The 27,878-nt window shown below is 46.5% G+C and overlaps 1 protein-coding gene across 1 annotated transcript in view; it reads left to right on the forward strand.

The window, feature by feature from the left end:
* The window catches only part of TRIM71 (tripartite motif containing 71), a 66,334-nt gene that overhangs the window by 23,006 nt on the left and 15,450 nt on the right, over positions 1-27,878 (forward strand). Inside the window, exon 2 of the mRNA XM_028107186.2 lies at positions 24,651-24,818. Within this exon, the coding sequence (XP_027962987.1) occupies positions 24,651-24,818 (168 nt within the window). The remainder of the gene's footprint in view (positions 1-24,650; positions 24,819-27,878) is intronic.

The raw sequence follows: 27,878 nt of genomic DNA on the forward strand, positions 1-27,878 counted from the left end.
AGGTCCTGCTGCCCCACCAGCGTGGTGGTTTTCCCTCCTGCCTCTTTCCTTCCTTTTTAAGTCTTCCCCATAAAGCAGTTAGCTCTTTCATAAATCAGCAATGTCTTTGGCACACTCTAGCAGGTTTGTGAGAGAGTTGGTTAGAGTTACAGGTACAGACCTCTTCTTAACAGCAGTGGGAACTAGGTAACTGAGCATTATATGAGGTTATAAACCAATTGCGTGGATTAATAATGTTAACGTGCCTTTGAGAGAAGAAAGCACCTTGGGCTCTTTCAAAAGGTTTCTGGGTCCTGTGGCCTACCCGCTATTGACCTGGGCAAAACTTCGGTTTTCACCATTGTAACGTGGAGACTCAACTATGGCTTATTAGGTTGTGCTTTTGAAATGTGATGATGCAGGGAAGCATTTGGCCCAGTGCCTGACCTACTGTATCCATCCACTTGGCAAGTGTACGTTGAGGATCTGTTGTGAGCGCAGCGTTGCTCTTGGTTAAATGCGGCCCCTTCCTCATGTGACAAATGAATGTGCTGACAACCAAACAGATTTGCTTAGGGTCTGTCCCCTCCCACCCTGGCCTCCGAGTCTTGGCTCCGGTTACTGTCTGTATGGGGCTCTGTCCTCTTTGTAGTTGTGATAGGACGTAGTGTAGAAGTAACGTGTTTGGGTGTACTTTGTATGAGTGGCAAAGTACCACTTACTCTGTGACCTTGTGCAAGGCAGTGGATCTCTGCATTGGTTTCCCTATTTGTTAAATAGGGGAAATGATACGTGCATTCCTGTATGCACAGATCTGAAATGTTGGCCTTTTGACAGTTGTGCACCTCAGGGTAGGGTGCGTTTCTCTGCCCTCTTGATTCTACAGGACAGAGGAATCCTGCCAAGGGAGTTCCACAAGGTCAGGCCCATAAACTTTATCAGCATTACTCCAGAGGTCAGCTGGTCTGCTTACTTCTGTCCCTGTTACCACTCATCTGCCCTGGAGGGATGGGCGCCTGAGTCCTGGGAGGGTGTCTCCAAAGAAACAAGGAGATGGTTTTTGCTGATTCTTTGCCTTCTGTTCATCTCCTTATTTCTAAATAATTTGCTCATTTCATCGCTCCTGTTGGGAAATGAGGCTCTTTCCCGTTGCCTGGCAGTTCTTAAATACTGGTGCCCTCCTCCTTTTTGCTCCTTAGCCACCAGTCGTGGCAGGCTGGATGAAAGCCTGGGGCAGTGGCCAAACTGCAGTGCCCAGCAGAGGAGCAGCTGGGACTCAAGGTTGCACGAAAACCCAGAGCCAGGTTTTGGCTCCTGGCCTGCTGGTTACACCTTGCCCCACTGGAGATGCCAGGGCCCTGCTTAACATGGGATGCACATCCCTGCCTCCAATCAGAGTCCCTGCAGCTACAGTGTTTGGGTTTGGGAAAGGGTTAAGATGCTTTTTAAAAAATTTTCAAGGGCTCGGGGCGCCTGGGTGGCTCAGTCGTTGGGCGTCTGCCTTCGGCTCAGGTCATGATCCCTGGGTCCTGGGATCGAGTCCCACATCGGGCTCTCTGCTCAGCGGGAAGCCTGCTCCTCCCTCTCCCACTCCCCCTGCTTGTGTTCCCTCTCTCTTTGTCAAATGAATAAATAAAATCTTTATAAAAAATTAAAAATTAAATTTTCAAGGACTCTCCTGTTTTAGGAATGGGTATCCTAGTGATCCTGGCCCTGGGAGGGCAGAGGGGCCTTAGGCAGAGACCTAGGGAAGGGGGGATGGTGAGCCTGATAGGTGCAATTTAAATTTAAAAGCTGTATATTAGAAGATAGACCTCAGTTTGGATGGACAAGGTCAGAAAGAACCAGATATAAGTCCTGGTGGTTAAACATGTTTTTATAGGGAAGGCAGAGCTGAGTCCGTTGACCTGCCTTAGGTTTGTATTGTGATCCTCTCCCACCACGACTGATTTGTAAACAGCTTGGTTAGAGGCAGGAGCCTGGAGGAACTGGAGGGCTGGGTTCTAATCCTTACTCCTACATTAACCTGTGCCTTTTTTTTTTTTTAACCCAGATAATCTACAGGCCTCCTTCCCTTACACCTTTTTGTCTAGTGGAATTGACAGAGTTGCGTGCATTGGCTGATTTTTTTTTAACCTTTTTTTTTTTTTTTTAGTAGTTAGAGATTTCTTTGAGAATCTGACATGTACCTTCATCACAGAAAAATGTGTACACTCACAGTTTTGCACTCAAATCAAGGGTTGCTCCCATCTAGTTAAGATTTTTGTGACTCAGCATTTTCGGGAGATGTCTACAGTGCCTTTCAAAAGCAAGATAGTCATCTGTTATCATGAATTTTAAAAAGCAGAACAAAACCACACCCAACCTGGATGGTTTCATTCAGATTGAGACCCTGTGGCCCGGAGGCCCAAGGTGGTGAAGCCATTTCAGTGTTTGGGGATGCAGTACACAATGGGGCAGAAAGGTGTTGAGGCAGTTCTGAGCTTGTTTAAAGTGCCAGCCCTGTGGCAAATCTGGGGTCTGTATAGGAGAAAATGGTGATTACAGAGGGAAATTTGCATCATTAATTAGGAATGCAAATCTTCGCATGTAATTCTCTGAAAGCAAGCAGGCTTTGGGAGGGAGAAAAGCTAGAAGGAAAACTGTCTCCCAAAGGACTTTTGTAAGGCATTTCCCCTCCCCCTCTTCTTGTGTTTGACCTATTTATGTACTTTCAGAGTGTTGATGTCATAGCATTTCAAAGGGATATTGTATGTCTTGACTGGTAACTTCTCTTAAGTAGGCCTAAAATATCCCCTTCTCCATTAATGATCAGCATGGTTCCCTGTAGTAATGGAAATTGTCACAGAATGTAGTACTCATTCAGATGCCTGGGGTCAACTACCCCCCCATTTCTGGGCCCCCCTTGGCAATAACTGCAATGTAGCCAGCAGATAAAAATAACCTACTCTAAGGAAAACTAGCTTTGTGTAGATTACTATTCTTTGGAGTTTATAAAACTGTGTTTTAGGATGAGATACTGAGCACGGCTTTGGAGAAAACTGCTAACGGAGTATCTTTTGACCTGTTTATTAGGATTTTGTGGGGAAGCATTCCCTGCCCCATCCGCCTGTTTCTCTAGTGGGATTAATCATTTCCTTTTGACCTTGTGCTCTGCCCCTAACATGTTGCATTGATCAAATCCCGAAATCTCAAGTTCTTTCTCCACCCCCACCAACGACCCCATTTGGATCAGAAAAACCTGAGGTGTAAGGGGGAAGCGGTGTAAATAAAAAACATTAATGCATTTCAAATTATTTTTAAAAACAATTGTCTCCACCTTTCTGTTGTTTTTAAATATGGCCTTTGTGAAACAGGCCTCTAAAAAATCTCCCTTTCCCAAAATGTGACTGGAAATGTCACTAATTCAGCTCAATGCATCTTAACCTTGTTTGACATTTCTTTTGGGCAAGGAGGAAAAGGTCTTTTTGATATGGGTTTCATTTCCCTCCCCACCCCCACTCCTACTTGGAAGAGAATACAATTGATAATAGAGATGAATACAGTTTTAGTAATAGAGCTGATGCAATTAGCAGAAGAACAGTCAATGACAAGCTTATGCAGAATTGACTTAGTATGCCTTCCTCTTTAACTGAATTCACTCAGCTGAAAATGTAAAGTTGTTTGAAGTCTCTTAGTGTTATCCACACCTTTTCTTTCGATTAGTAATGATAATAGAGCTGGCAGTTTGGGAAGGGATGGGGTTTAAAGTAATACCTCCTGTGTGCCAATTATAGAAAATTTATTTTTTGGAATTTAAGGATTTCAGGGGAGCAAAATGTGTGTGTGTGAGAGAGAGAGAGAAAGAGAAGAGTATATCAAAGTTGCAAAATAAAGGAAAGCTCATTTTATCATCCAGGCATAATAGAACAGCTAATTTCTTTTGGGGGAGTAGGTGAGGAGTATTCTGTCCAATTCCCACTTGAAAGAAACTGTTCAGCAGGAGAGAGAATGCCTGGAACCTTCCTGCTGGAAAATGCCCCGAGGGAACCTGTAACAACAAAGGCTCTGTATTGGACCAGCTGCCATCTTGGACCCAGCTGTTTTACAATTGGCCCTAACTCTGGGACTAAATTGATCACAGATCCCCTGGGGGTAGCCTTTGGATTGTGAGGCCATGAGTGAAATTAGGGACAGGGACGTGTTGTGGCCTAAACTGGAGCCCTTGGGGGCACATCCTGGGGCCTGGGGAAGGACGGGGAGAGCTGTGTTCCTTCCCTCTGACCAGAGTGGGGCTGGGGGGGTGGGAGAGAGATAAATGGGTTTTTTTCCAGCTTTGCCACGTGTTCACTTCTGGGTTATGCCTGATGGGGTTGTATAGAAATTTGAGATATTAGGGGCCAAGATGAGTGGTTGGAATAAATGCAGTGAGGAGAGGGTTAGAGGCTCCACAGGAGCTAGGAGGGAGGGGGCAGGGCTCCTAAGCAAGATTAGAACATTTGGCTACAGGTCTCATCAACTACGTTCATCTTAGGGTGCCTTTGGAATTGCTGTTGTTAAAGTCTGGCATGTTGGGGTGCCTGGGTGGCTCAGTCAGTTAAGTGTTGGACTTCTGATTTCGGCTCAGGTCATGATCTCACGGTGGTGAGGTTGAGCCCCATGTCAGGCTCCTGCTTAAGATTCTTGCCCATCTCCCCACTCCTGCCCCAAGAATAAAGTCTGGCATGTTAAACTCCAAGGAATTTATTCTTGACCTCTAGGCAGTGGGGAGCCATCAAGGGTTGTTGACTTTGGGAGTCATGAAAAAAAAAATCAGTGATCTGGCACACAGATAAAAATGCCCATGCCACACGCTTATGAGACCCTGGCAGGGTAGTTTGGAATGGAATGTTTACAGAGGTGAGTTTTTCAAGGCAGTAGGGGAGGGAGTGTTATTACTGTTGGCAAAGGTAGCAAAGCCTAGTGGTTTCTACATTGACTCTGGAGCCAGGCTCTACCACTTTCTGTTTATATTCTTGAGCAAGTTACTATTTATGCCTCAGTTTCTTCATCTGTAAAAAGATACTAGTAGCTACTCCATAATGTTGTGATCAGGATAAGTGACCTTAAAGCACACCTAGAGAAACATTTGCCATTATTAAACTTTTTCTGGGTCTGACAAAACTCGACTAAATGAACCTCAGGGGAGGGCCCTATGCTTCATTTAAGCCTTCTATATATGCCCTGTGTGGAAACTTAGAAATACAGACAATTGCCAATCATCCTAACCCAGAGATAACTATTACATTTTGATACATGTCATTCTTGCTAACATGGCTTAAAAGAAAATACGGGCATTCCTGGGGCGCCAGAGTCATGGTTGTGAGATGGAGCCCCACGTCGTGCTCTGTGCTGAGTGCTTGAGATTCTCCCCCTCCCTGATGGCTTGTATAGGCACACGTGCTCTCTCCCTCTCAAAAAAAAAAAAAAGTGTGGGCATTCCTTCATTCCCAATTAAGATCATATTGTGAATACTTGTTTGTATTCTGTTCTTTTTCACTTCCTATTAAATTATGTTAATACTGGGTATTATTTATTACTTAGTATAAATAGTAATTAAATGTGTAGCTTATCTTAGCAAATATTTTAGGGATGTGAAGGAGATACTGTAATTTCATTAAGTTCTAAGTGACTACATAAGCACCCCCCAGTTTGGCATGGAGTGAAAAATGAATGGTAGTACTCTTGTGACATCCAAGCTCATGCAGGTACACTTCACTATAGATTTGATTAGCAAGGAATGCTTGTACCTATTTTTCTTCCTTTACACAAATAGAATATTATGTATATAACTCCTTCCTTATTTTTTCCATAGTAATGTATTTTGGAGATGATTCCATGGGTGCAGAGCATCTCATTCTTTTTCGTGGTTGCCCAGTAATCAATCTTTTTAACAATTATTTACCCAGTCTTATTGATGGACATTTAGTTAGCTTCCTGTCACAAACATGGTGTCATAAATCACCTGTCTTTGCCTCATTCCTAGCTGGATGGCTTGAACTATGCTATAGCTCGTGAAGGTTCTTGTTTACTGGAGATGGGATGCCCTCTTTTTTCCTGGGAAGAAATGGAGGTTAAAGCTTTTCCTGAGATCACATTGGGTCAGTGGCGATAAATAAGATGGATAGCTCTGGACCACAAGCGTGTCAGATCTGGAGTTCTGTTTTGTCAAAAGTGTGTGGGAGAGATGGTGGCTTAGGGGGAGACCCATGGAAAGGCATGTTAGGGTTGGCTGGCCCCGTTGGAAGCTTACTGGGGATTTGCATTCTCCCCTCTTCCCATTTTAGTGGGTTTGTTTTCTACCACATTCTCCTGGATAGTTACTAATGGAGGACCACCTGGTTTCATAATCTAGGAAAGACATGAAAAGATGCTTCAGGACATGCTTGCTTACTGCGTTGAGGCCGAGAGGTTGTGACTAGCTCTTGGGGCTTGGGGAACCTTACTTTTCCTCTGGCTTCCTTTCCTCCTTGTGTGGCTGTTGACTGACCATGGTAGGAAAAAACTTGAATATCCTATTCGATCCTCTGGGCCTTACTCAAGGGGGCATTCCAGAAGGCATTAACTGGCTGAAGAAAGCCTTCTAGCTCTCAGCTCTTACCTCATTGAAAAGCTGTTTTACCTTTTTTAATAAATAAAATAAAAATGGTCCTTTTTTTTTTTTTTTAAAGATTTTATTTATTTATTTGCCAGAACACAGCAAGAGAGGGAACACAAGCAGGGGGAGTGGGAGAGGGAGAAGCGGACTTCCCACAGAGCATGGAGCCCAATGCGGCAGAGCAGGGAGCCTGATGTGTGGGGCTCGATCCCAGGACTCTGGGATCATGACCTGAGCTGAAGGCAGACACTTAATGACTGAGCCACCCAGGCGCCCCAAAAATGGTCTTTTGATTATGGATTGTTTCTCATGGTTCTGTAGGTGCGCTACTCGATGGAGCAAGTCTTTCATCCTGTTTGTTATATCGGAGGTGGGCCATCCAAGGTGGCTCTCTCACCTGGCTGCTGAGCCAGCGAGCCTGGGTTCTCCTCCCCATGTGGCCTGGACTCCTCACAGTGTGGCAGCTGGTTCTGAGAGTGTTCTAGGCCCTTGCAAGCATTGGCTGCCTCCTCTCTGCTGTTTCATAGCCTGACCCTTTCAGGGGTTGACTGGGCAAGGCGAGGTCAGCCCAGATGCAAGCAGAGGGGAAACAGCCTCCATTACAGCAAAAACAATAGAGGTATGGGGGTAGCTGCAGAGGTAGGGTGAGGGCATAGTGCACAGGCAGGGGAAATAGCAAGTATAGCTTGGGTTTAAGGAACACCAAGGAGTCCAGATGGCCCGGCCAAACACCGTGGGCAGAGTGGCCTCCAGGACTGCGACGGGGAGCTACTGCGGGGCTTCAGGGAGTCGGTGCTGTGATCCATCCCTGACTTTATAAAAGGTGCTCTCTGCATGGGGAAGAGACCACTCGCAAGCCTGCCGGTAGTCGGGAAACTGGTGGCATGCATAGATGTCTGCAGAAGGCCTTGTCCCGGAAGGAAGGTTCACATTCAGGGATGGTTGTTTTGGGAGGGAACACAGCAGAGAGGCCGTGACTGAGAGAGAAGGAATGGCCTCAGAGGGACCTCAGATTTACCAGGGGAGGGAAGGGGGGCGATGCTGAGCGGCGTGGGCTGGCCTGATTGGGGCTCAGTGCTGATTAGTTGTCTTGGCATTAAACAACCCATGGGGCAGGCAGCATACAGTGCAAAAGACAAAAGTGCACAGGTTGGGGTAGCTGGCATTTCCTAAAGGCCCCATCCTGAGCATGGCCTGCAGTTCTCAACTTGGGAAGGTAGAGTGAGGTGTCTTGCCTTTGCCCCACAATAGCGTTCTTTGTCCAGAACTTCCCTCCCACCCATTTCTATTATACTTTCAGGCTAAAGTCTCAGACTTCCCTTCTTTCAGGAAGTCTGCTGGGATTATATGCTAGGCCCAGTGTTTCCTGGTTTTCTTCCCCCAGTCCTATAATTGCTGACCTCTTACTTACTCATCCCTCCTACTGGACTGTAACCTCTTTGAGGACAAGGGCATAGTGCCAAGCACGGTGCGAGTACTGGGAATTCATGTTAAAAGTAGAATGACATCTGCTGGTGGGGGTTGAAAGAGGCTAGTCTGACTGGTCATGCGTGGAGGGGCAGAGTCTGGCCTGTGGGCAGGCACTGTGTCCCCACAGGAAGTCGGAGACCTCTACAGGTCAGAGTTGTTTGCCCAATACACTTATTTGCAATCTCCAATTCCAAGAGAATGGAATCTCTCACATTCTTTTCGGTGGGCAAATAAATAACAGCCCTGGCCCAAAAGGCCATTTGAGTGGCTTTCCCGCATTATCAGTCCTGCCTTGGAAATGTGTTCCTGGAGTTGGATTTAGCTTGCCCTGTTACTTACCACCCAACACCCTTATGGGCAGCCTGCCGTCGCTGTCCTCTGTTAGGACTGCTGGTCAGCATTTGTGTTTCCTGCACTTTCTCTTACAGTTTGAAACCACCAGCTGTGAGATTAAGTGTATGATCCCCATTTTATGGGTAGGAATAGAGCTCAGTGAGCCAGCTTCACCCATAGAACTGCAGAAGGAAGCACAACATAGACATCTGAATGTAGGTTTTTTTGACTCTTCAATGTAAGGAGGCCCCACTGTGCCTGGTCTACTTCCATGTCTGGCTGGATGACGGAACAGGCACTGTAACCTCTGTCCCTTCAAGGGCACCCAGCTACCATTTACATCCCTGCAAAGAGGCTTTTCCCTGTCTCCCCCATTTCCTCCTCTGGCCCATGAGCTTCCAGCTAACATTTCCCTTCAGTCTACTCCAGATTCTTCCCCCTGTGCTTGGGCCAAGAACAGTGTGCTTCTTTGCTAAAGCTGTTCCTTTTTTTTTTTTTTTTAAATATTTTATTTATTTATTTGACAGAGACACACACAGTGAGAGAGGGAACACAAGCAGGGGGAGTGGGAGAGGGAGAGGGAGAAGCAGGCTTCCCGCTGAGCAAGGAGCCCGATGCGGGGCTCAATCCCAGGACGCCGGGATCACGACCTGAGCCAAAGGCAGACGCTCAACAACTGAGGCGCCCCTAAAGCTGTTCCTTTTAATTGGATTTGTAAATCTTCCATTTCTGTCCTCCTTCTGTCCCATTCTTTCAAAGAAGCCATTTCTGATTTACCTGGCCCACCCCCAAGGCTATGCAACCACAATAAATACTACAAAGGGAGTCCTTTTTACAACTTTTCTGGGTGGCCGTTTTTTTGTTTTTAATCTGCCCCCAAATATGATGTAATTTGGTTAATTCCTTACTTGTCTTACTGATCCTCTCTAGTGGGTTTCCAAATGGGGTCACTTTGGAGATTTAAAGAGGGTGCTACATGTGCAGGCTGGAGCTCCCCAGACTGGACCAACCAAGATTTCTGGGAGACTGGAAGCCTCTTCAGTTGTTACTGTTTAAATCTCCCAAGGCTCTTAGTCCGGAGCCTTAAATCCAGTGTAAATTATAAAAAATAAATACATATACACATACATACAGCACACTTGATAATAAGGGTATTGTGGCCTCATAGACAGATTCAAGAGACTCCAGCCTGAGTGCAGGCCTAGTATAAGAGCCCTCTCTAAAACAGAGGAAGCTGAACACCCGAGCGGGTGTTGGTAGACCAGGAGGCTCCCTGTAGTTGACCAAAAAGGGGACAGGCCAGCCTGAGACTCCCAGGTCAGTGCCTTATGGAGAAGGTAGTTTTGGTGCAGTGGAATTAATGTGGTAGAAGGAAAAAGGAATGAAAACCCACATGGGCCAGAACTTCAAAACACACCAATTGGAGGATCTGTTGCAGATGACCCTTGAACAACACAGATCTGAACTGCATGGGTCCACTTAGTGAGGGTTTTTTTCCTCCCAATAAATACAGTACAGTACTGTAAATATATTTTCCCTTCCTTATGATTTTCTTTTTTTTTTTTTAAGATTTTTATTTATTTATTTATTTGAGAGAGAGAGAATGAGAGATAGCACGAGAGGGAAGAGGGTCAGAGGGCGAAGCAGACTCCCCGCTGAGCAGGGAGCCCGATGTGGGACTCGATCCCGGGACTCCAGGATCATGACCTGAGCCGAAGGCAGTCGCTTAACCAACTGAGCCACCCAGGTGCCCCTCCTTATGATTTTCTTAATAACATTTTTTCTCTACCTCTTGTTAGAACACAGTATACAGTACATAAAATGTACAAAATACCTGTTCATCAGCTGTCATCTGTAAGGCTTCTGGTGAACAGTAGGCTATATTAGTTAAGCTTTTGGAGGGTCAAAAGTTGTAGGGGGATTTTCAACTCCGTGGGGGGGGTTGGCACCCCTAAACCCCATGTTGTTCAAGGGTCAACTGTATTTAGATTTCTCCTGCCTTGTAGTTCACGTTTTCCTGGTATAGGTGCTAGCCAGAACAGGAGTGACTTTAAAAACCCCCACAGAACCCAACAACATAAGACCCGATGGAAGTCAGGAATTTTCAGGACCCAAGTAGAGACTAATTGAAGGGCTATTCTTTTTTTTTTTTTTAAGATTTTATTTATTTATTTGACAGAGAGAGGGAACACAAACAGGGCAGAGGGAGAGGGAGAAGGAGACTCCCCGCGGAGCAGGGGATCCCAGGACCCTGGGATCATGACCTGAGCCGAAGGCAGACGCTTAACCACTGAGCCACCCAAGTGCCCCGAAGGGCTATTCTTTTCCCTAATTTTCTTCCTGAGACTTTAGATTACATAACTGATGCTGTTTCACCGTGTTTCAGCTTGCAGACTTTCTTTTTCCTCATCCTAGCAGGCCTGACTTTTCCCCATCTGTTGAACTCCAGAGTATATCCTTGCATATGTGCTGGGGTGGTGGGCCGGTCGGGAGGTTCTGTCTCTCATCACGCTGTACAGGGCAGGAGGTGGGGGCTCCTGACTGCACTGCTCGCCGAGTCGGGGTTGGCACGCTGCCCATCAGTTCTGCTAGCGGCACACAGGTACAGCTTGAGGAGCTGCCCCACCCCCACAAACGCCAGTGATTGGGATGAAGTGGGATTTCTGAGAAAGGTCCACATTTGAGACATGAGAAATGTTTTCATCAGAGAAAAAACATTGTACAGGCTTCTAACACAGAGCTTGACTCCCGTGGTCTTACCTGCAGTGTCCCCCACACCTTGATCTTTTTTCTGATTTTTCCCCTGCTCAGAATCCTGCTGGCCTTGGTGTCAGTAGTGGTACCAGGACTCTTGATCTTTCCAGGTCCCGCTGTAATTAGTGCTTCTTTAAGAGCACTGCTGTTTTAAATGCTGTGCACACTTGTGGGGAAGAGGGGTGAATTCCAAGGGACTAGGGCTGCATTTCCTTCCTTCGCTGACCCAGTGACCATTCCTGGTATGGAGCTGACTCTCTCCTTTGCACTGGTAGGTTTATCCCTATTTGTCCCTGCGGTTCCAGCACCAGCCAGGCAGTCTTCACACGTCTCATCACTGAAAACAGGAAGGAATCCAGCTTTCTTCTTTTCTCCACGGACCAGTTTGTGCTGGTTTCCCTCCGCTCTTTGTCCTACCCTTTGTTGAGCTCGTTTTCTGTTCCCCACACCCTTCTTTTAAAGGTCTTGAAATGTGAATGGTCTCAGTCCCAGAGTGTCTGCTGCTCTTGTTTCAGTAGCTCTCCTGTCCCTACCCTACCTATGCCCTACCTCAGACTCCGGAGGTCATTGATAGAAGGTCTCCAAGGGGAGACCTGCCTTGTAAGCTGCAGGGATCACAGAGTCAGCCCCCGGCTGTTGTTCCTCGGTGGCTCTCATCCTGGGTGGCAGGGGGCTCTTTCAAGTTGGTCTCCTTGCTCGGCCTGGCTCTGGCTAGCCAGTGCCCCTTGGGCCTTTGTCCATGGGACTAGGTTTCCTATTTTTGGAAAAGAATTCAGGAATGGGTGGCTTAAATTAATTGCCTGACAGACTGCTAACATGAAAAGGGCTTAAAAAGGAAATCCATTTCTTGACATGACTAAGGCCTTCCCTTTTGCTCCCCATGTTGCACTAGAGAGCTGTCTTGAGCCCCTTCTGCTCTTGCTCTCTTTCTGCTTCTTACTCAGAGGAAACTGTTGAGAAAGGTTCCTGTGGTGTTGGTGGGGGAAAGAGGAGGTGCTGTGAGTATTGTCTGTTTTCCATATTTAACGCCCGTCTTGATGGGGACAGTTTGAAGAGTGCTGCCAAGGAGCCCATGGTTGGCACACACGCACACCCAACAGCCACCCTGTTGGGGAATGGACACTTACTGGCAGCAAGAGAATTCACAGGCCAGCCCCTGCTTTCTTGATTGGTCTCTTTCCCAGTCCCAGTTTGTTTGTTTGTTTATTTAAGACATTATTTATTTATTTGACGGAGATACACGGCGCAAGAGGGAACACAAGCAGGGGAGTTGGGAGAGGGAGAAGCAGGCTTCCTGCGGGGCTCCATCCCAGGGCCGTGGGATCATGACCTGAGCCGAAGGCAGACACTTAACAACTGAGCCACCCAGGCGCCCCTTTAAAAGATTTTATTTACCCATTTTTAGAGATGGGGGACAGAGGGAGAGGGAGAATCTCAAGCAGACCCCCCACCCCTGGAGTGTGGAGTCCAGGACACAGGGCTCACAGGGCTGGATCCACGCTCCTGACTTGAGCGTGGATCAGACACTCAACCAACTGAGCCACCCAGGTGCCCCAGTCTCTTTCCCTGTTTAGATAATACCTGACTGCAAACAAGTCCTGATTAAAACAAAATTTCTACAACAATTAAATACTTGTCTTGATTTGGAGGCATTGCTTAGTTAGGGAACTTAAAATTGTCAATGGAGTTGGACTTTTCTTCCCCAGGGCAGAGTAATTAATGCAGGTGTCCAGCTACTCAGGAATATAAAACTTGGTGGAATGGAGAGAGAAAAGAAAATTTTTATTTTGTTGTGTTGGAAGGAGAAAATATGGCTAGTAATGTTTAAAACCACCCCCACCCCTTTTTTTTTGGTTATTACCTGAGTCTGTATTTCTGCTTCCCTCCCTGGGACAGTTTTCCCCAGGTGGTGAGTGCATTTCCTTGCTTAAAATTCACCTGTCCAGGGGCGCCTGGGTGGCTCAGATGGTTAAGCGTCTGCCTTTGGCTCAGGTCATGATCCCAGAGTCCTGGGCTCGAGTCCCACATCGGGCTCCCTGCTCAGTGGGGAGCCTGCTCCTCCCTCTGCTTCTCTCTCTCTCTGTCTCTCATGAATAAATAAATAAAATCTTTAAAAAAAAATTCACCTGTCCAGGGCGCCTGGGTGGCTCAGTTGGTTGAGCGACTGCCTTCGGCTCAGGTCATGATCCTGGAGTCCCGGGATCGAGTCCCGCATCGGGCTCCCTGCTCAGCAGGGAGTCTGCTTCTCCCTCTGACCCTCTCCCCTCTCATGCTCTCTCTCTATCTCATTCTCTCTCTCAAATAAATAAATAAAATCTTAAAAAAATATATTTCTAAAATTCACCTGTCCACATGAACTCAGCCACAGAGGCAATTGAAACCCTTTTTGCTGCTAGGGAGTGAAAAGGTTTCAGGTGCACAATGTTGCCCACTGTTAAAGAGGTGAGACTGAGTTACATGGCCACCTACAGAGTCTGGACATTTATTAAGTCAAGCCCCTGAGCACCACTACTTTGGTACAGATTAAAACTGCGTTTTATGACCTTGGAGGCAACAGGAAAACTGTGCATCTATGTCAAAATCTATCTTTTCGTGTCTGGTTTAAAAATCTATAATTTACGTGGACAGTGTTCTCAGTGTTGGAACAAATCTTTTATTTGCTGCTGGAAGCTGCATGGGCCACTCATTAGTACATCAGAGGTCAGATGCATGCCGGGGTGGCAGCTGGGACACTGATGATTTCATACGGCTTTGTATGACCCTGGCCGTCTGTGGTGCTGTAAATCGGGCTCAGAGTTCTAATTTTTTCAAAACCTCTGGGGAGTTAGTCCAACATTTGCCTCTTGTGAGATAGAACTTAAGATAATATTTATAGTGGAGGGCAAAGGAAAAATAATACCAAATGGGAACATTGTGGGAAGAATGGTAATAACCTATTAGAAGTAAGTTATGTGGGGCCATTGGAGCAACTCATTCATGGGCTCCATGAGTATTTGTTAGGTCCTTCCACTGAGTCTAGGCTCCAAACCCCACCCCATGGACAATAGGTTGTCAATGGGAGGGTTCCCGCCCCCCACTTAACTTGTGTGGGGTTTTTTTTGTATAATTTACATAAAATAAACATTATAATTGTACATTTTGAATTTTGACAATCATACACCTGTGTAACCACCTCTTTCATCAGCTTCTCTTCTGATATTTTTCACCTTAGTTTTGCCTTCATTGTAAGTGAAATTGCAGTATATTTTTATTTTTTCCACAATTCTGATTTTATTGACGTTTTAGAAATATACTTGAACATTTTAAAGATTTTATTTATTTATTTGACAGAGAGAGACACAGCAAGAGAGGGAACACAAGCAGGGGGAGTGGGAGAGGGAGAAGCAGGCTTCCCGCAGAGCAGGGAGCCCGATGCGGGGCCAGATCCCCATGACCTGAGCCGAAGGCAGATGCAGATGCTTAACGACTGAGCCATGCAGTCACCCTATACTTGAACATTTTATAACTTAATAAAAGATACCTGAAATTCTCTGTATCACCCTTCCTTTTTTTTTTTTTTTAAAGATTTTATTTATTTATTTGAAAGAAAGAGACACAGCGAGAGAGAGAAAACACAAGCAGTGGGAGTGGGAGAGGGAGAAGCAGGCTTCCCGCCAAGCAGGGAGCCCGATGCGGGGCTCGATCCCAGGACCTGGAATCATGACCCGAGCTGAAGGCAGACACTTGACGACTGAGCCACCCAGGCGCCCCATGTATCACCCTTTCTTAATACCTAGTTTGTCCTTTTTTTTTTTAAGATGTGTTTTTATTTTTATTGTAATTACAGTTAACATACAGTGTTAGTTTCAGGTGTACAATATGGTGATTCAACACTTCCATATATCACCTGGTGCTCATCACAACAAGTGCACTCCTTAAATAGTATATTCTATTTCGATTTTGGCTTTTCCTACAGCAAGCATAATCCTTTCAAATGCATGAATCTGAAAAATTGTGCAGAGTATATGTCTGTTTCTCTGTTGATAGTTTTATTTCTGTTTTTTAACTGGAAGAATTTTTAAATACTCCAGTTTTATTTAAGTAAACAAGTTTATTAAAAACTATATTTGGTAGGCAGTAATCCAAAACACAATTCTGGGGGCACCTGCGTGGCTCTGTCAGGTAAGCATCCAAACGCTTGATTTCCAACTCAGGTCATGATAATCAGTATTTGTCAGCTCTGTGCTGGGTTTGGAGCCTGCTTAAGATTCTCTCTCTCTTCCTCTGCCCCTCCCTCTCCTCCTCAAAAATAACATAATTCTGGCATGTTTTCTCTCTCTCTCTCCTTTAAGGTTTTATTTATTTGAGAGAGAGAGAGAGAGAGAGAAGCCCTCATGAGCTGGGGGGAGGGAAAAACAGATTCCCCACTGAGCAAGGAGCCCAGTGCTTGGCTGGATCCCAGGACTCTGGGATCATGACCTGAACCGAAGGCAGACACTGAACTGATTAAGCCACCCAGGCGCCCACAGTTCTGGCATGTTCTAAAGTGACACTCAATGTCCTATAATTTAACTTGGATATGTTGGAGGAACCCCCAAGCACAGGTGTGTCACTTGTCAGCATCAAGAAGATACTCCTTGACTGTGGGCCCTTGTTAAGGCCTTCTGGAAGTGTGAGAGAAGCTCCAGGCAATGGGCAGGGTGGGTCTTGATGGGTATGGTCAGCTGGGAATGTGCCTCAGGCTGCACGGGCTGGGCAAAGGTAACCAGACTCCAGCCTGAAAACCAGAGTCTGACCAGGAGACACATGAATAAATAGTCCAGGAAGCGAGGGAGCTCTCAGCAGGTTGGGTTCCCCAGGGGCAGACGCTGGAGAATGAGTTTATCAGCAGCTGTGTGAGGCAGGGAGGAAGCAGGATGGAGGCAGGCCCAGTGAGGGCATGACTGTCATGCCCTGGCTACCGCCAGGGGCAGAGCCTGACTTTCTGTCTGGGTTAGGAAGGATAGAGCTGTTAGAGGGAGGATATTCCAGGTAACAGAAACGGGATGAACAGAGACTTAGCTGCATTCCCCACTTCATGTGCACCCTCAGAGTTCCCATGTATATTGTCCCGTATGTAGTGTTTTGTGATCTCATGATTAATACTTAAAAAATTAGGGATGTCTGGCTGGTTCAGAAGAGGATGTGATTCTTGATCTCGGGGTCATGAGTTTGAGCCAGACACTCATTGGGGGTAGAGATTACTTAAATATTTTCTAAAAAGAGAGCAAAAAAATTAAATGTGTTTTTTTTTGTGTGTGTGTGTGACCTCACAAATGCTCTGAGAACGGCTAACCATAGCTCAGCGTGGGAGGTGCTGTCCTCTGTATGCTGGTTTTCCTGTTCCAAATCCCCATGCCTCCTTCCCACCTCACCTCTGCCCTTAGAGCTCCCCTGGGGGGTTTTCCAGCCCCACAGGGTTCAAAATCCCAGAAAAACATACTTGGTTATATCATCCTTTTTTGCCTCTGACAGGCCCTTTCTTGAGTCAGGTTTACTGCTGTACCCTCAGCTTACTTGCTTGCATTTTTTCTTTCCTTTCTCTCATGTTATTTGAAAGAGAGAGCACAAGCAGGGGCAGTGGCAGACAGAGGGAGAAGCAGGTTCCCTGCAGAGCAAGGAGCCCAATGTGGGACTAGATCCCAGGAACCTGGGATCATGACCTGAGCTGAAGGCAGATGCTTAACCAACTGAGCCACTCAGGTGTCCCGTGTACCCTCAGCTTTAAATAAAAGAGTTGGCCATGGTAAGAATTTGTGAACCTATTTTGTCTGTGACTCTTGGCAAAACTTGGAAGGCATTGTCTGCTAGGCTGCCTAGGATGTCCTCATTCTTTGGGGTTTCATCTTTGAGAATCAGTGCTGGAGGGGTTTTCTTCCAGGTTGAACTCATTTTCATACTTTTTAATAATTCTGACATTCCTCAGAATGACCATAAATTGGGTTTTTTCCTCTTTTTATCGAATCTGCAAGTAAGCTCAGCCAAATTCAAGCATTAAATTTGGAAACAATTTACTCATCTAATTATCTGTGCCTTTTTATTTGGTTTTTAGCTTTACAAAGGTAATGGTTCTGGTTTTGTGTATGTCAGTATCAAAAGCTGTGTGCTCAGGGAGAAGGAACAGTGTATGTGGGTCCCTGAGACCAGGAACATGGCAGGGTTGCTAGAATATAAAATGGGGACCCACGGGCCTGACTCTGGGGCTTTGGGACCTGGTCCCACAGCAGGAAAGTAAGTGATAGGGAGGGAAAAGGAGCTTTTATTTTTATTTTTTTGAGGTTTTATTTGAGAGAGCTAGTGAGTGCGGGGCGGTGAGAGGGGAGAAGCAGGCTCCTCACTGAGCAGGGAGCCTGATGTGGGGCTCCATCCCAGGACTCCAGGACCATGACCTGAGCGGAAGGCAGACGCTTAACCAGGCATCTGGGAAAGGAGCTTTTAAAGGGTTTGAGTAAGCCTTGTGAGTTGGGGCCCTGGAGGACTGGGGCCCTGCTAGGTGGTGTTGGAAAGAGAGGGAACAGTGTTCGTTGGGAAGTATGAAATTTTCTCCTAAAAATATAGGGAAGGGAGGGGGAGCACCTGGCTGGCTCAGTCCAAGGAGCATGCAACTCTTGATCTCGGGGTTTTGAGTTCTAGCTCCACCCTGGGGATAGAGATTACTTTAAAAAATAAAATAGAGAAGAGAACATTGATATGGCTTTGGGGTAGCACAGAAACCTCAAGTGAACAGCACATGACTTTTTCAGGATCTTCAAACTAATGCTTCTCTGTTGGTTACCAGCTACTGCATTGAGTCTGAAACTGTTAGAGCTTAACGGCATTCCTCTCTGTTTTCAATCCTTCCTTTACAAATTTGCCATGTTCATAAAGCCTAAACATTTGGTCTGGAGCTGAGTAGGCTGGTCTGCCCTCAGTTTGGCCTGTTCTTGGACACCCCAGTCCATGGACACCCCACTCCACGGACACCCCACTCCACCATCAAGCAGTCTTGACTTAATTTAGCTTGGGAATGAATCTCATTCAGCTAGCTGGCCAGGTAGGCAGTCCAAATCTTTTACCCTAACTCTTGTGATCAGAGGTGCCTCGACATGTAAGATTTCTGAGTTTAGAAAGTTAATACTGTGTACATACATGTATTAAGTAACACCACAAAATAATGAATATTAGCATTTCTCCAGTGAAGTGTGTGAACTCTCACACTAAATGGTATAGGTAAAGGTCATAAATCATTTTCATGCCTGTTTGGGTTTTGCTGCCAAATAGCTTATGTAAACACTTTCGGTTTTCAGAGCTTGTTGGATTTGGAATTGCAGAAAGGGCATCCTGGGTTTGTATGGGACCTCAATGTTTGTGTCCCTGGGTGTTGGAACAATACCCCCGGGGACTGATAGGTGTTATTTTTATTAACACCTCTTTCCGTGTACATCGTCCGGAGACCCCTTCCACGGTCCACCTCTAGAGACACCCCCAACTATCAGCCCCCGCCCCCAATGCTTTTGTGTTTGGGACAGTCCCCTTAGCAGCCACTTGAGGATACATGAGGCTTGCTTTATTGCTGCTCCTCTGGGCTTCTTTTCAATCTCAGTGTCCACTGAAGCCTTCCAGCCAAGCAGAAGTGGACCTTCACTCCCAGTCCCAACATTGACCACCTCATCTGGTATCCCTGCTGGCTCTTTGTGTACGTTTGGTCCTGTCAGGAACAGAAACTGGCGCTTGACAACCTTCTTGTTTCATTTGGGTGGAGGTTGACCAGACTTTAAGTTCCAGAATCCTTGCTATCCACCCTTGCAAGTATATTTTCATTCTCATACATCAAGTGATATAGCGACCGTATATATTGCCAAATTGGAAGAAATGGAGGTATATAAAGAACAAGGATAATGCAACACAGCATTGCTTGAGATTTTTTAAAAATCAGGAAATGGCTTTAAAATTCTATCAGCAGGTACTAATTAAATAAGTTGTGGTACATCCACAGGCAACTTACCGTGCAGCCATTTATAAAACAGGCAGCTTGACCCAGAGCATATTCCAAGTTAATATAGTTAAGTGAAAAAAGTCAGGTATAATGTACTCCTACTTGTGTCTTTAAAAAAATTCAGAATACAGAATGTAATGTATTTTTAGATGGTTACATAAAAAAGAAACAATTGAGAAACTGGGAGATTTTGAAAACTGTTTGCACTTATCATTTTGCACTAAAAATGCATATATGTTCCCTAGTATTTTTTTTTTAATAAAGATTTTATTTTTAAGTAATGTCTACACACAATGTGGGGCTCAAGCTCAATGCTGAGATCAAGAGTCTCACACACTACTAACTGAGCCAGCCAGGCACCCTCCTAAAACATTTTTTTTTTTTAATGCTTCAGCACATCTCACCCCCTCCCTCCCTCCCTCTCCCTCCCCTTAACTTGTCCTTAGCTAGGGTCCGCCGACTGGAGCTGGTAGTAATTGTGCATGCAGAGGGTACAGATTCCTTTTTTCCCCCCTCTTCTCCGGGCCCCAGATCACAGCTCTGGAGCAGCACGTGGCCAGAGATGCAGGAGGACTTCTTCCTCGGGTTTGGACTGTGGTTTTGGAGCACTGGCATTCTGTATATTTTTCCTAAATCAAGTAAAACCTTGTTTTGATATTATTTCACAGACTTAGTTTCAGACTGGCTGGACTCTAGTCCTTGAACTTGGTTTAGTGGTTTCGGTTCTTTAACCAGAGAGATTGTGCGGGGTGGGTGGTGTACACAGGTAAGGCTTTTGGTTGTCACCTGCCACTCTCCACTTCATTTCTATAGTGGGAAGCTTAGAAACCCTCTTGTGTGGGTGGTGACCTCCTTTTGTCCAGGCCTATGTTTGTGGGAGGCCAAATGCCCCCAGTTGTTTTAAGGGATGTGAAAGAAATCTCAGAAACGTTAAGTGTACTGCAGTTACTATATTTCGACTGGGGCATCTCAATGAGGAGCAGCCCCTCCATCCTTTGAGTTTACATTCCTCAGTGATGTGGGTAGTTGTATTTTAAACTGGAAGCCCGTTCTTTCTGGATGCATGGTGTTCTCACAGGAGTCCCCTGGGGTGGGTGGGTGTGTGTGTGTGTGTGTGCGCGCGCGCGCGCGCGCCTGCGCGCACACATTTGTTCCTTGTTGGATCACAGGTAGTATAAAAAGTAGATTCCAGAAACGAACACAGTCTTGTTCATTAACAAAGCACTTATTTAAGCACTGGCTAAGGTAAACTTGCCTACTTGGTATTTTTATTTATTTATTTATTCTTTAACCTCCCTCCTTCCTCTCCTGCTGGGCCCACATTCCTAGGTCTTTGTCTGTGCCTGGTATTTTAGAAATTATGGCAGAGGAAGGCAGTGGGTGGGGCGTTCTGGAAGCTGGGGGCTGGGAAGAGGGTGGTCACTTGCAAGGTCAGAGGTCGAGCCTGCTCCATTCAGCTGGGGCAGCCAGATTGTCGCCAGGCGAGGGGGGGAGGGGGGCTGGAGGGGGCGTGTCGTGCATCTGCCCGGGAAGCCCCAAACAGGCAGCTCCAGGCCCTGAATTCCTGCCGCCCGAGGACCGCTCCTCCCTCCCCCCCCCTTCCGGAGCCACAGTTCATGGCCTCTGCCACATTTCTAGCCCTTTGGAAGACATGGGTTCCAGTTTATTCTTTTGTAAAATAATCTTCCAGCTATTGCAGAGAGAATTGCACCCATGCGCATCCTTATTATTGCTCGTGTTTCACAAGCTCTAAAATTGTGGGTTTTTGACCTTAGAAATGGCAGGTAGAGGAGATACGGAGCTTCTAAATGGAACATGAAATCTTCCCAAAGTTTTATGCCAAAGTTTAGCTAGATGGTTTATAAAAATTGACTGTATTTTCAGTTTTTGGACACTGTTTTAAAAATCGATAGTTTATTGGGCACCTGGGTGGCTCAGATGGTTGGGCGTCTGTCTTCGGCTCAGGTCATGATCCCAGGGTCCTGGGATTGAGTCCTGCATCGGGCTCCCTGCTCCGCGGGAAGCCTGCTTCTCCCTCTGCCTCTGCCTCTCATGAATAAATAAAACTTTAAAAAAATTAAAAAAAATAAAAATTGATAGTTTATTAATTATAAGCACCACTGGGGCTATGCCGTTTTACTCACCCATAGCTTTTTATTATGAACCAGCTGGGTGTCCCCCAGCACCAGCCCCACCTCTGTGGTGTTCCCACAGTCCTCCTGGCACTGCAGAGCACTGGAGCCTCCAAAATCACAGTGTGCTCTAGGCACTTAGAGCTGCATCAGTCCTGTGACATGATGCCAGGCGGGATTGCCTCCTGATACCCCTGCCCACCTGAGAGATCGTGGGCTAGGTATCTAAAGGGGCCCGGGCCCGGGGCCGGGGCTTTGGGTACCCTGCTGCCGCTTGTTCTGACCAGGATTTCTTTTCTGGCTGCTTCCTCTGCAGAATGCTTGAAAAACCTACCATTTGCAGGATATCGCCTATGCACAACATCATCCAGGCTCTGGATTGTAAAAACCTAAAACCCAGAAAAATCACCTTGGTTCCTTACAGTCACAGAATTGGTGCCTGGCTTCCTTGCTTGGCCCAGAATTACTTCTTTTCTTTTCTTTTTTTTTTTTTTTTAAGATTTTATTTATTTATTTGACAGAGACACAGCGAGAGAGGGAACACAAGCGGGGGGAGTGGGAGAGGGAGAAGCAGGCTTCCCGCGGAGCAGGGAGCCCGATGTGGGGCTCAATCCCAGGACCCAGGCCCTGAGCCGAAGGCAGACGCTTAATGACTAAGCCACCCAGGTGCCCCGGCCCAGAATTATTTCAAAGCCTTTTGGTTTGTGGTGTTGAGTCCCTGAGATAGGGCTCTTGGTATTTCAGGGATGGAAGTGGTCTCCTGAGGCACCTAGCCAGACCCCTTGTGTTTCATATATGAGCCAAGCCCAGTCAGGTGACTGGATGAATGGCCTTATGGCCAGAGGATGCCAGGCTCGGACTAACAGCCTCAGGTTCTTTTCCACTCACTGTACGAGTGAGAACGGTTATGCTTGCACAGACTGACGAAAGCAAGGGGCCTCCAGTCAGTCCACACAGCTGTTCAGAGAAGAGATGAAGAGGAGATGCTTAGCTGTTGGGCAGGGGCAGAGGACAGAATGTTCAGAGACATGTTCCATTCTGACTTAAAAGGAACCTGCAGATGGGAGGTTTTCACACCTCACATGGGCATCATAGAAGTGATGCCTTTATTCCTATGACAAATGGAGGGAGCAAAGGGAAGGCATGAGGTTGAGTTGCTGAAACGGGAGCGGGGGTTGCTTTAGCAGCACATTGCAAAAAGAGACTGTCCAGGAATTCCTCCCAAGTTATCCAGTTCAGCATCTTTTGGTTAGTATTTAAGGTTAGCTTGGGAATTTTAGCTTTATCAGATTAGAAAGATTAGATCAACTCTAAATGGTGAACCTGTTTTAAACAGTGATTGGTCTTGGGGCACCTGGATGGCTCAGTCGGTTAAGCGTCTGACTCGATTTCAGCCCAGGTCATATCTCAGGGTCATGGGATCGAGGCCCATGTCAGGCTCCATGCTGAGTGTGGAGCCTGCTTGAGATCCTCTCTCTCCTCCCTCTGTTCCCCTCCTCCAAAAAAAACCACAATTGGTCGTGAAGGCAAATTACCGTCACCAGATTTCAGTCTCCCGAGGTTGCTGGGGAAGTAATATACTGGACAGGCCGTTCTAGTCCAGTCACAAACCTTATCCTCTTACAGTATGGAGCCCATAAAACCTGCCATATCAGGACCATTTCCTAGAAATAGGAATATAATATCCTAAATCTTTTCCCTATTTCTGAATCCAAAAGTTCCTAGAGAAGCAGCCTAACCCATGCAGGATCACTCACCTCCCTTTTAACTCTCTGAATCCTGAGTGGATTAGGCCTGTTTCCCTGACTGAGCTCGGTTTCCTAGTGGACATGCTCTGTGCCAATGTGTTGGTTGGTTAATAAAATAAACCTGAAGTGGGGGGCACCTAGTTGGCTCCCTCAATTGTCTGCTCAGGTCATGATCTTACCAGGTCAGGGCTCTGTGCTCAGTGGGGAGCCTGCTTGAGATTTTCCCTCTGCCCCTCCCCCCACTCACACAATAGCAACGTGCACTCAAATAAGTAAATCTTTAACCTGAAGAGAAGAGGAGCAGCATTCTCACTCCCACCCGGGGCCCTTTATCTGTGGGTGTTTCTAATGGGAGCATTGCAGCCCTCCCTCCCCATCTCCGTGTCCTGTAACACTCTGCCTGCTTCTGGGCCAGGGTGAGCTCCTGTTCTGTTACACACAGAATCACCTTGCCTCAAATCTCACATCCTGGACTCCATGATACCTAGTAAGGTGCTTAGTGCTCTGAAGAGCTGGTGTCAGGAATGTCTCGGAACCAGCTCTTCAGAAGGCTCACGTTGGCCTCCCTGTTCTGCCCCTGCTTGCTGTGTGGCCCCGAGACGTCATGACCTCTTGTCTTCATCTGGGGATTAAGCGTATTGTGTGTGGGAAAGCAGCCCCTTGGACACGGCTTCCCTGCCTGTTGCATGTTGGCTGGCTTTTCCTCACACCCAGGTATACCAACGGCAAATTTAAGCACTGCTCTTGAAAGCAATCCAGCAAACACACAGAGTGGTGCTAAGTGCTCTGCTTTGTGGAGGGATACAGCTAGACTGGCCCAGTTTCTGTGCCAAGGAGCTTTTGCTCTTGAGAGCTCCTCATTTATCAGCAGGTGGAGGTTGTGCCAACCCTTCTCCCCTCCCAGCATGCTGGGCCCCAGGGAAATACAGAACATCACATAAAGCAGTTCTGTCAGCACGGGCTGCCTCGCTGGGTCAACTCCTTGGAACAACTTGGCAGGAAGAAGAAAGACAAGAAGCTGGCTGACCTTACCACTAGCTTTTTGCCTTCCTTCCAGAAGCTTAAGCCTGTAGCTTGCTTGAGTGCCTGGGAGAACCATGCTTTGCACTTTGAACTAATCTCCTTGTTGGGGAGGGTGGCTGCAAGCTGTGGTGTGAGGGTGATTAATTCTGGCTCCTAGCCATGTTTCACAGACCCAGAGACTGGGGTGGCAAGACAAATTTTTCTGGTATATTCTTTCATTTGGGCCCCCAATCTCAGACCAAGGAAACACAATCTTAGAACTTTTGTGGGTAATTAATCTGAGGTACATGGGAAAATCTCTTATGCCAGGAGGATTGTTTTATTTCATCTTTGCCTTTGCAGTGTCTCAGTTATACTTCTGAATGAAACTGGAGTGGACAGAGGGCATTGGCTGTTTTTTCCTTGATTTGGGGCCGAAGGCGTAGGAAGGGAGGGCAGGTTGTGCTCACATTGACTGTGCTGCGCCCTCTTTCTGTAGGGGTGTGCTTGCTAATTGGGAAGGAGTTGGCTGAGGGTCTGGAATCCACAGAGCACCCCGTGGCTGCCCCCTCCCCGCTGGTCCCGAATCTCTCCTTCATGCCTGTCCGCTCTCTGGTCCGCAGGTGCTGCACCTGTACTGTGACACCTGTTCGGTGCCCATCTGTCGTGAGTGTACGATGGGCCGGCATGGGGGCCACAGCTTCATCTACCTCCAGGAGGCGCTGCAGGACTCACGGGCACTTACCATCCAGCTGCTGGCCGATGCGCAGCAGGGCCGCCAGGCAATCCAGGTCAGTCCTAACCCATCCTTCACCTGTTTCCCTTGTTCTTTCTTGCACAGAAAATCTTTCCCGCTCCCTTTCAGATGGCATGTGTAGATTACTGGGCAGGCTCCAGTGTGTGGGAGCATGGAACAATGACCCAAATGAGCTCATGTGACATCCATGCAGCAGTAATCCCTTGGGGAGGTGGAGGGTTCAGGAAGATGAGAGGGGTGTGGCCAAAGTCGACTAGCCAGTCACAGCTTGTCTAGCTGGGCCCCCACCACATCATCTGCCTGTTTCTTACCCGGCCCCTTCCCCAGATACCAAGTGGGCATTAGTATCCCTCAGTCAGGACTGCAGAAAGACTGGGTACTTAATGCTTTCCAGACAGATAACCTCTGTTGTTCAGATTGATTTATCGGTGAAAAATAAGTGAGCAACAGAAGTTTATCGCAGACTCTTCCCTAAGTAATGAAGTCACCTCCTGGTAACTGAGACCCTTGCTTCTGTCGAGTCCCCATCCCTTTGGGGTTAGGAAGGGACACGTGTAACTTTGAGGCATAGAAAAGTTCTTTTACAGCCACGTGATGGCATTCCTGAAATGATTTTAAAATCTTGTCCAGGTGACAAGGTTTCAAGAAAGGAAAAAATCATGAGATGTTTTCCTTATCTGGTAGGATAAAGCTTGAAAATCAGGAAACATTGCTAATCGTTGAGCAAAAATTGAATGGGAAACCGTTATTTACATTCTTAGAGTATTTGAATAAGTGAATTGTTTAAAAAATAAGATCCTGGGGTGCCTGGGTGGCTCAGTCGGATAAGCTCAGGTCATGGTCCCGGAGTCCTGGGATGGAGCCCTACCTACATCGGGCTGCCTGCTCAGTGGTGAGTCTGCTTCTCCCTCTCCCACTCCCCCTGCTTGTGCTCTCCCTCTGTCAGATAAATAAATAAATCTTAAAAAAAAAAAAAAAAATCCCCCCTTTTTTTGGATATGGTGAAGAATTGTGCTCTAAAGAAGGGGCAGAAGGTAAGTTTCTCAGCAGCTATTATATTCCTATGCATGGTATTGAAGTAGTCTTTCTGAAGAGTCAGATTATCTGATACTCATACAATTAGAGGTTTGAGAGTCTGTGTTTCTGCAGTTACTATCTGGCATATTCTTAGGCCAGAGTGGCCTGCTTTCTTTTATATGCCTTCGGAGTGGCTCTTGGTCACTCGTAAATTATTGTTTGCCAGCATCCCCACTAGTGCATAGTTTATTTTATTTCTCTTCTATTTTGGTGATCTTGTTGTCCCTATGGATGAAGTGGTTTGTGGCTTCCCTTTTTATCCCACTACCATTAGGACCTGGTCATTTGCCTTACGGTGCTGGTGTCTCCTGGACTCTGGCTGCTGTCAGCATCACCTGGGGGAACTTAAAGACCTGCTGTCTGGGTCCTGCCCCCAGAATGTGGTATTACCTTACCAACCCCTTTCTCTCCTTGGAGATTGAGAACACTCAGGGGTCCTCGAAACGTGTTTGAGAGAAATGCTGGTGCTCTCCGCTTCCTGGGATCCACCACTCTGGAGACAAATATGAGTTGTCATAATTTGCCAGAAGCTTAAGGAGAGATCTGTGGTTAAAATGATGAAATGTCAAGGAGGTGAAAATTTGAACTTTATATGGAGAGGAGAGAGAAGTTGATGTGCAGAAGGTTTTGTCTGCAGTGCTAAACTTCCTACAACAAATCTAGTCCGCATTCACTGAGCGTCTGCTGTGTGAGTAGTGAAAAGAACCTCGGGGGGCACCTGGGTGGCTCAGTCAGTTGAGCATCCACCTTCAGTTCAGGTCATGATCTCGGGGTCCTGGGATTGAGCCCCTCATCGGGCTCCCTGCTCAGCGGGGCGTCAGCTTCTCCCTCTCCCTTTGTGTTCTTTCTCCCTCTCTATCAAATAAATAAAATCTTTAAAAAAAAAAAAATAGAAGAAGAAAGAACCCCAGGATGAAATTCAAATGTGAGTTGGTACTGTGGTGCCTGATGGGCATTTTGGGTGGAGGAGCCAAGTGGCAGATGGATATTTGGGCTGAGGTGGAAGGCTCAGTTTGTTAATCTATATGGCCACATCCAGGTACACCTACTGAACATCAACTGCATCAATTGTGAATTGACTTCTTGAAAATCCTTGTGTAACTAAGTGTGTGGGGCAGGGGAAGGGTACCCTTTTGTGGCTCTTGGTTATAATTCTTTAGAACCTACACTCTGCTAGTGGTCTGAAGATTGGGGTAGGATTGGCTACCCATTTCTGTCTGAATGTTCTTAATAGGTTCTCAATACATTGACCATTCCTAAGACTATCTGGGGGCCCTCTAATGAAAGTAGAGAGGTCCCTACGTGTTAAGAAGGAAGTCCCCTGGGTGTTGGTGGAAAAAACATTGCTCTTTTTTCCCTCAGAACTCACTGATGCCAGCGCATGCCTTTGGGCAAAGGGAAGTTGAGGTAAAGATTGAGAACAAGTTAGTTTTGCTCAAAAATCATTGCCTGAAGAGCCAGTTTGTTCCCATGTGAGCACTAGAAATAAGCTCTGTCCCCAAGGTCAGAAGTAGGTATGACCCACTTTTCATTGTAAGTATTTTGCAAATGGGTAAGATCAGTCAGTAATGGGTAACTGAGACTGATTAAGTGAGAATGGGGAGGAATTTGCATGTGTTCAGTGAATATTTAACTGAACCTCTGCTTTATTAAGGGAGAACACAGTTCTGAAAGCTTCAGGTAGAATTCCTGTCTCAGGGACACATCTCAAAGCTGTTTAAAAAATACTCCTGGAAGACATTGGAAAAAGAAGCTACTGTCTAGCACAGGGCATGCTTTTGTTTATTGATATAAAAAGATAATAAGACTTGTGTGTGAGTCTACAAGTGTTTTTTCCTTTATTGGTCACCAAGCAATGGAAAGGATGACAGATACTGAGATTTTGAGAAGTTCCCCACAGGGTAAATAAGTAACCTTGAAATGCCAGCAAAGGACATTGCTCTGGGGGAGGGGGTGCATGGTGCTTTGGGCACTTGATTTCTTTTCTTTTCTTTTCTTTTTTTAAGATTTTATTTAC

Source organism: Eumetopias jubatus, unplaced genomic scaffold (assembly GCF_037043125.1).
Source record: "Eumetopias jubatus isolate StellerSeaLion01/CBP00866 unplaced genomic scaffold, mEumJub1_p1.0 scaffold_1, whole genome shotgun sequence".
In the NCBI taxonomy this organism is placed as follows: domain Eukaryota; kingdom Metazoa; phylum Chordata; class Mammalia; order Carnivora; family Otariidae; genus Eumetopias; species Eumetopias jubatus.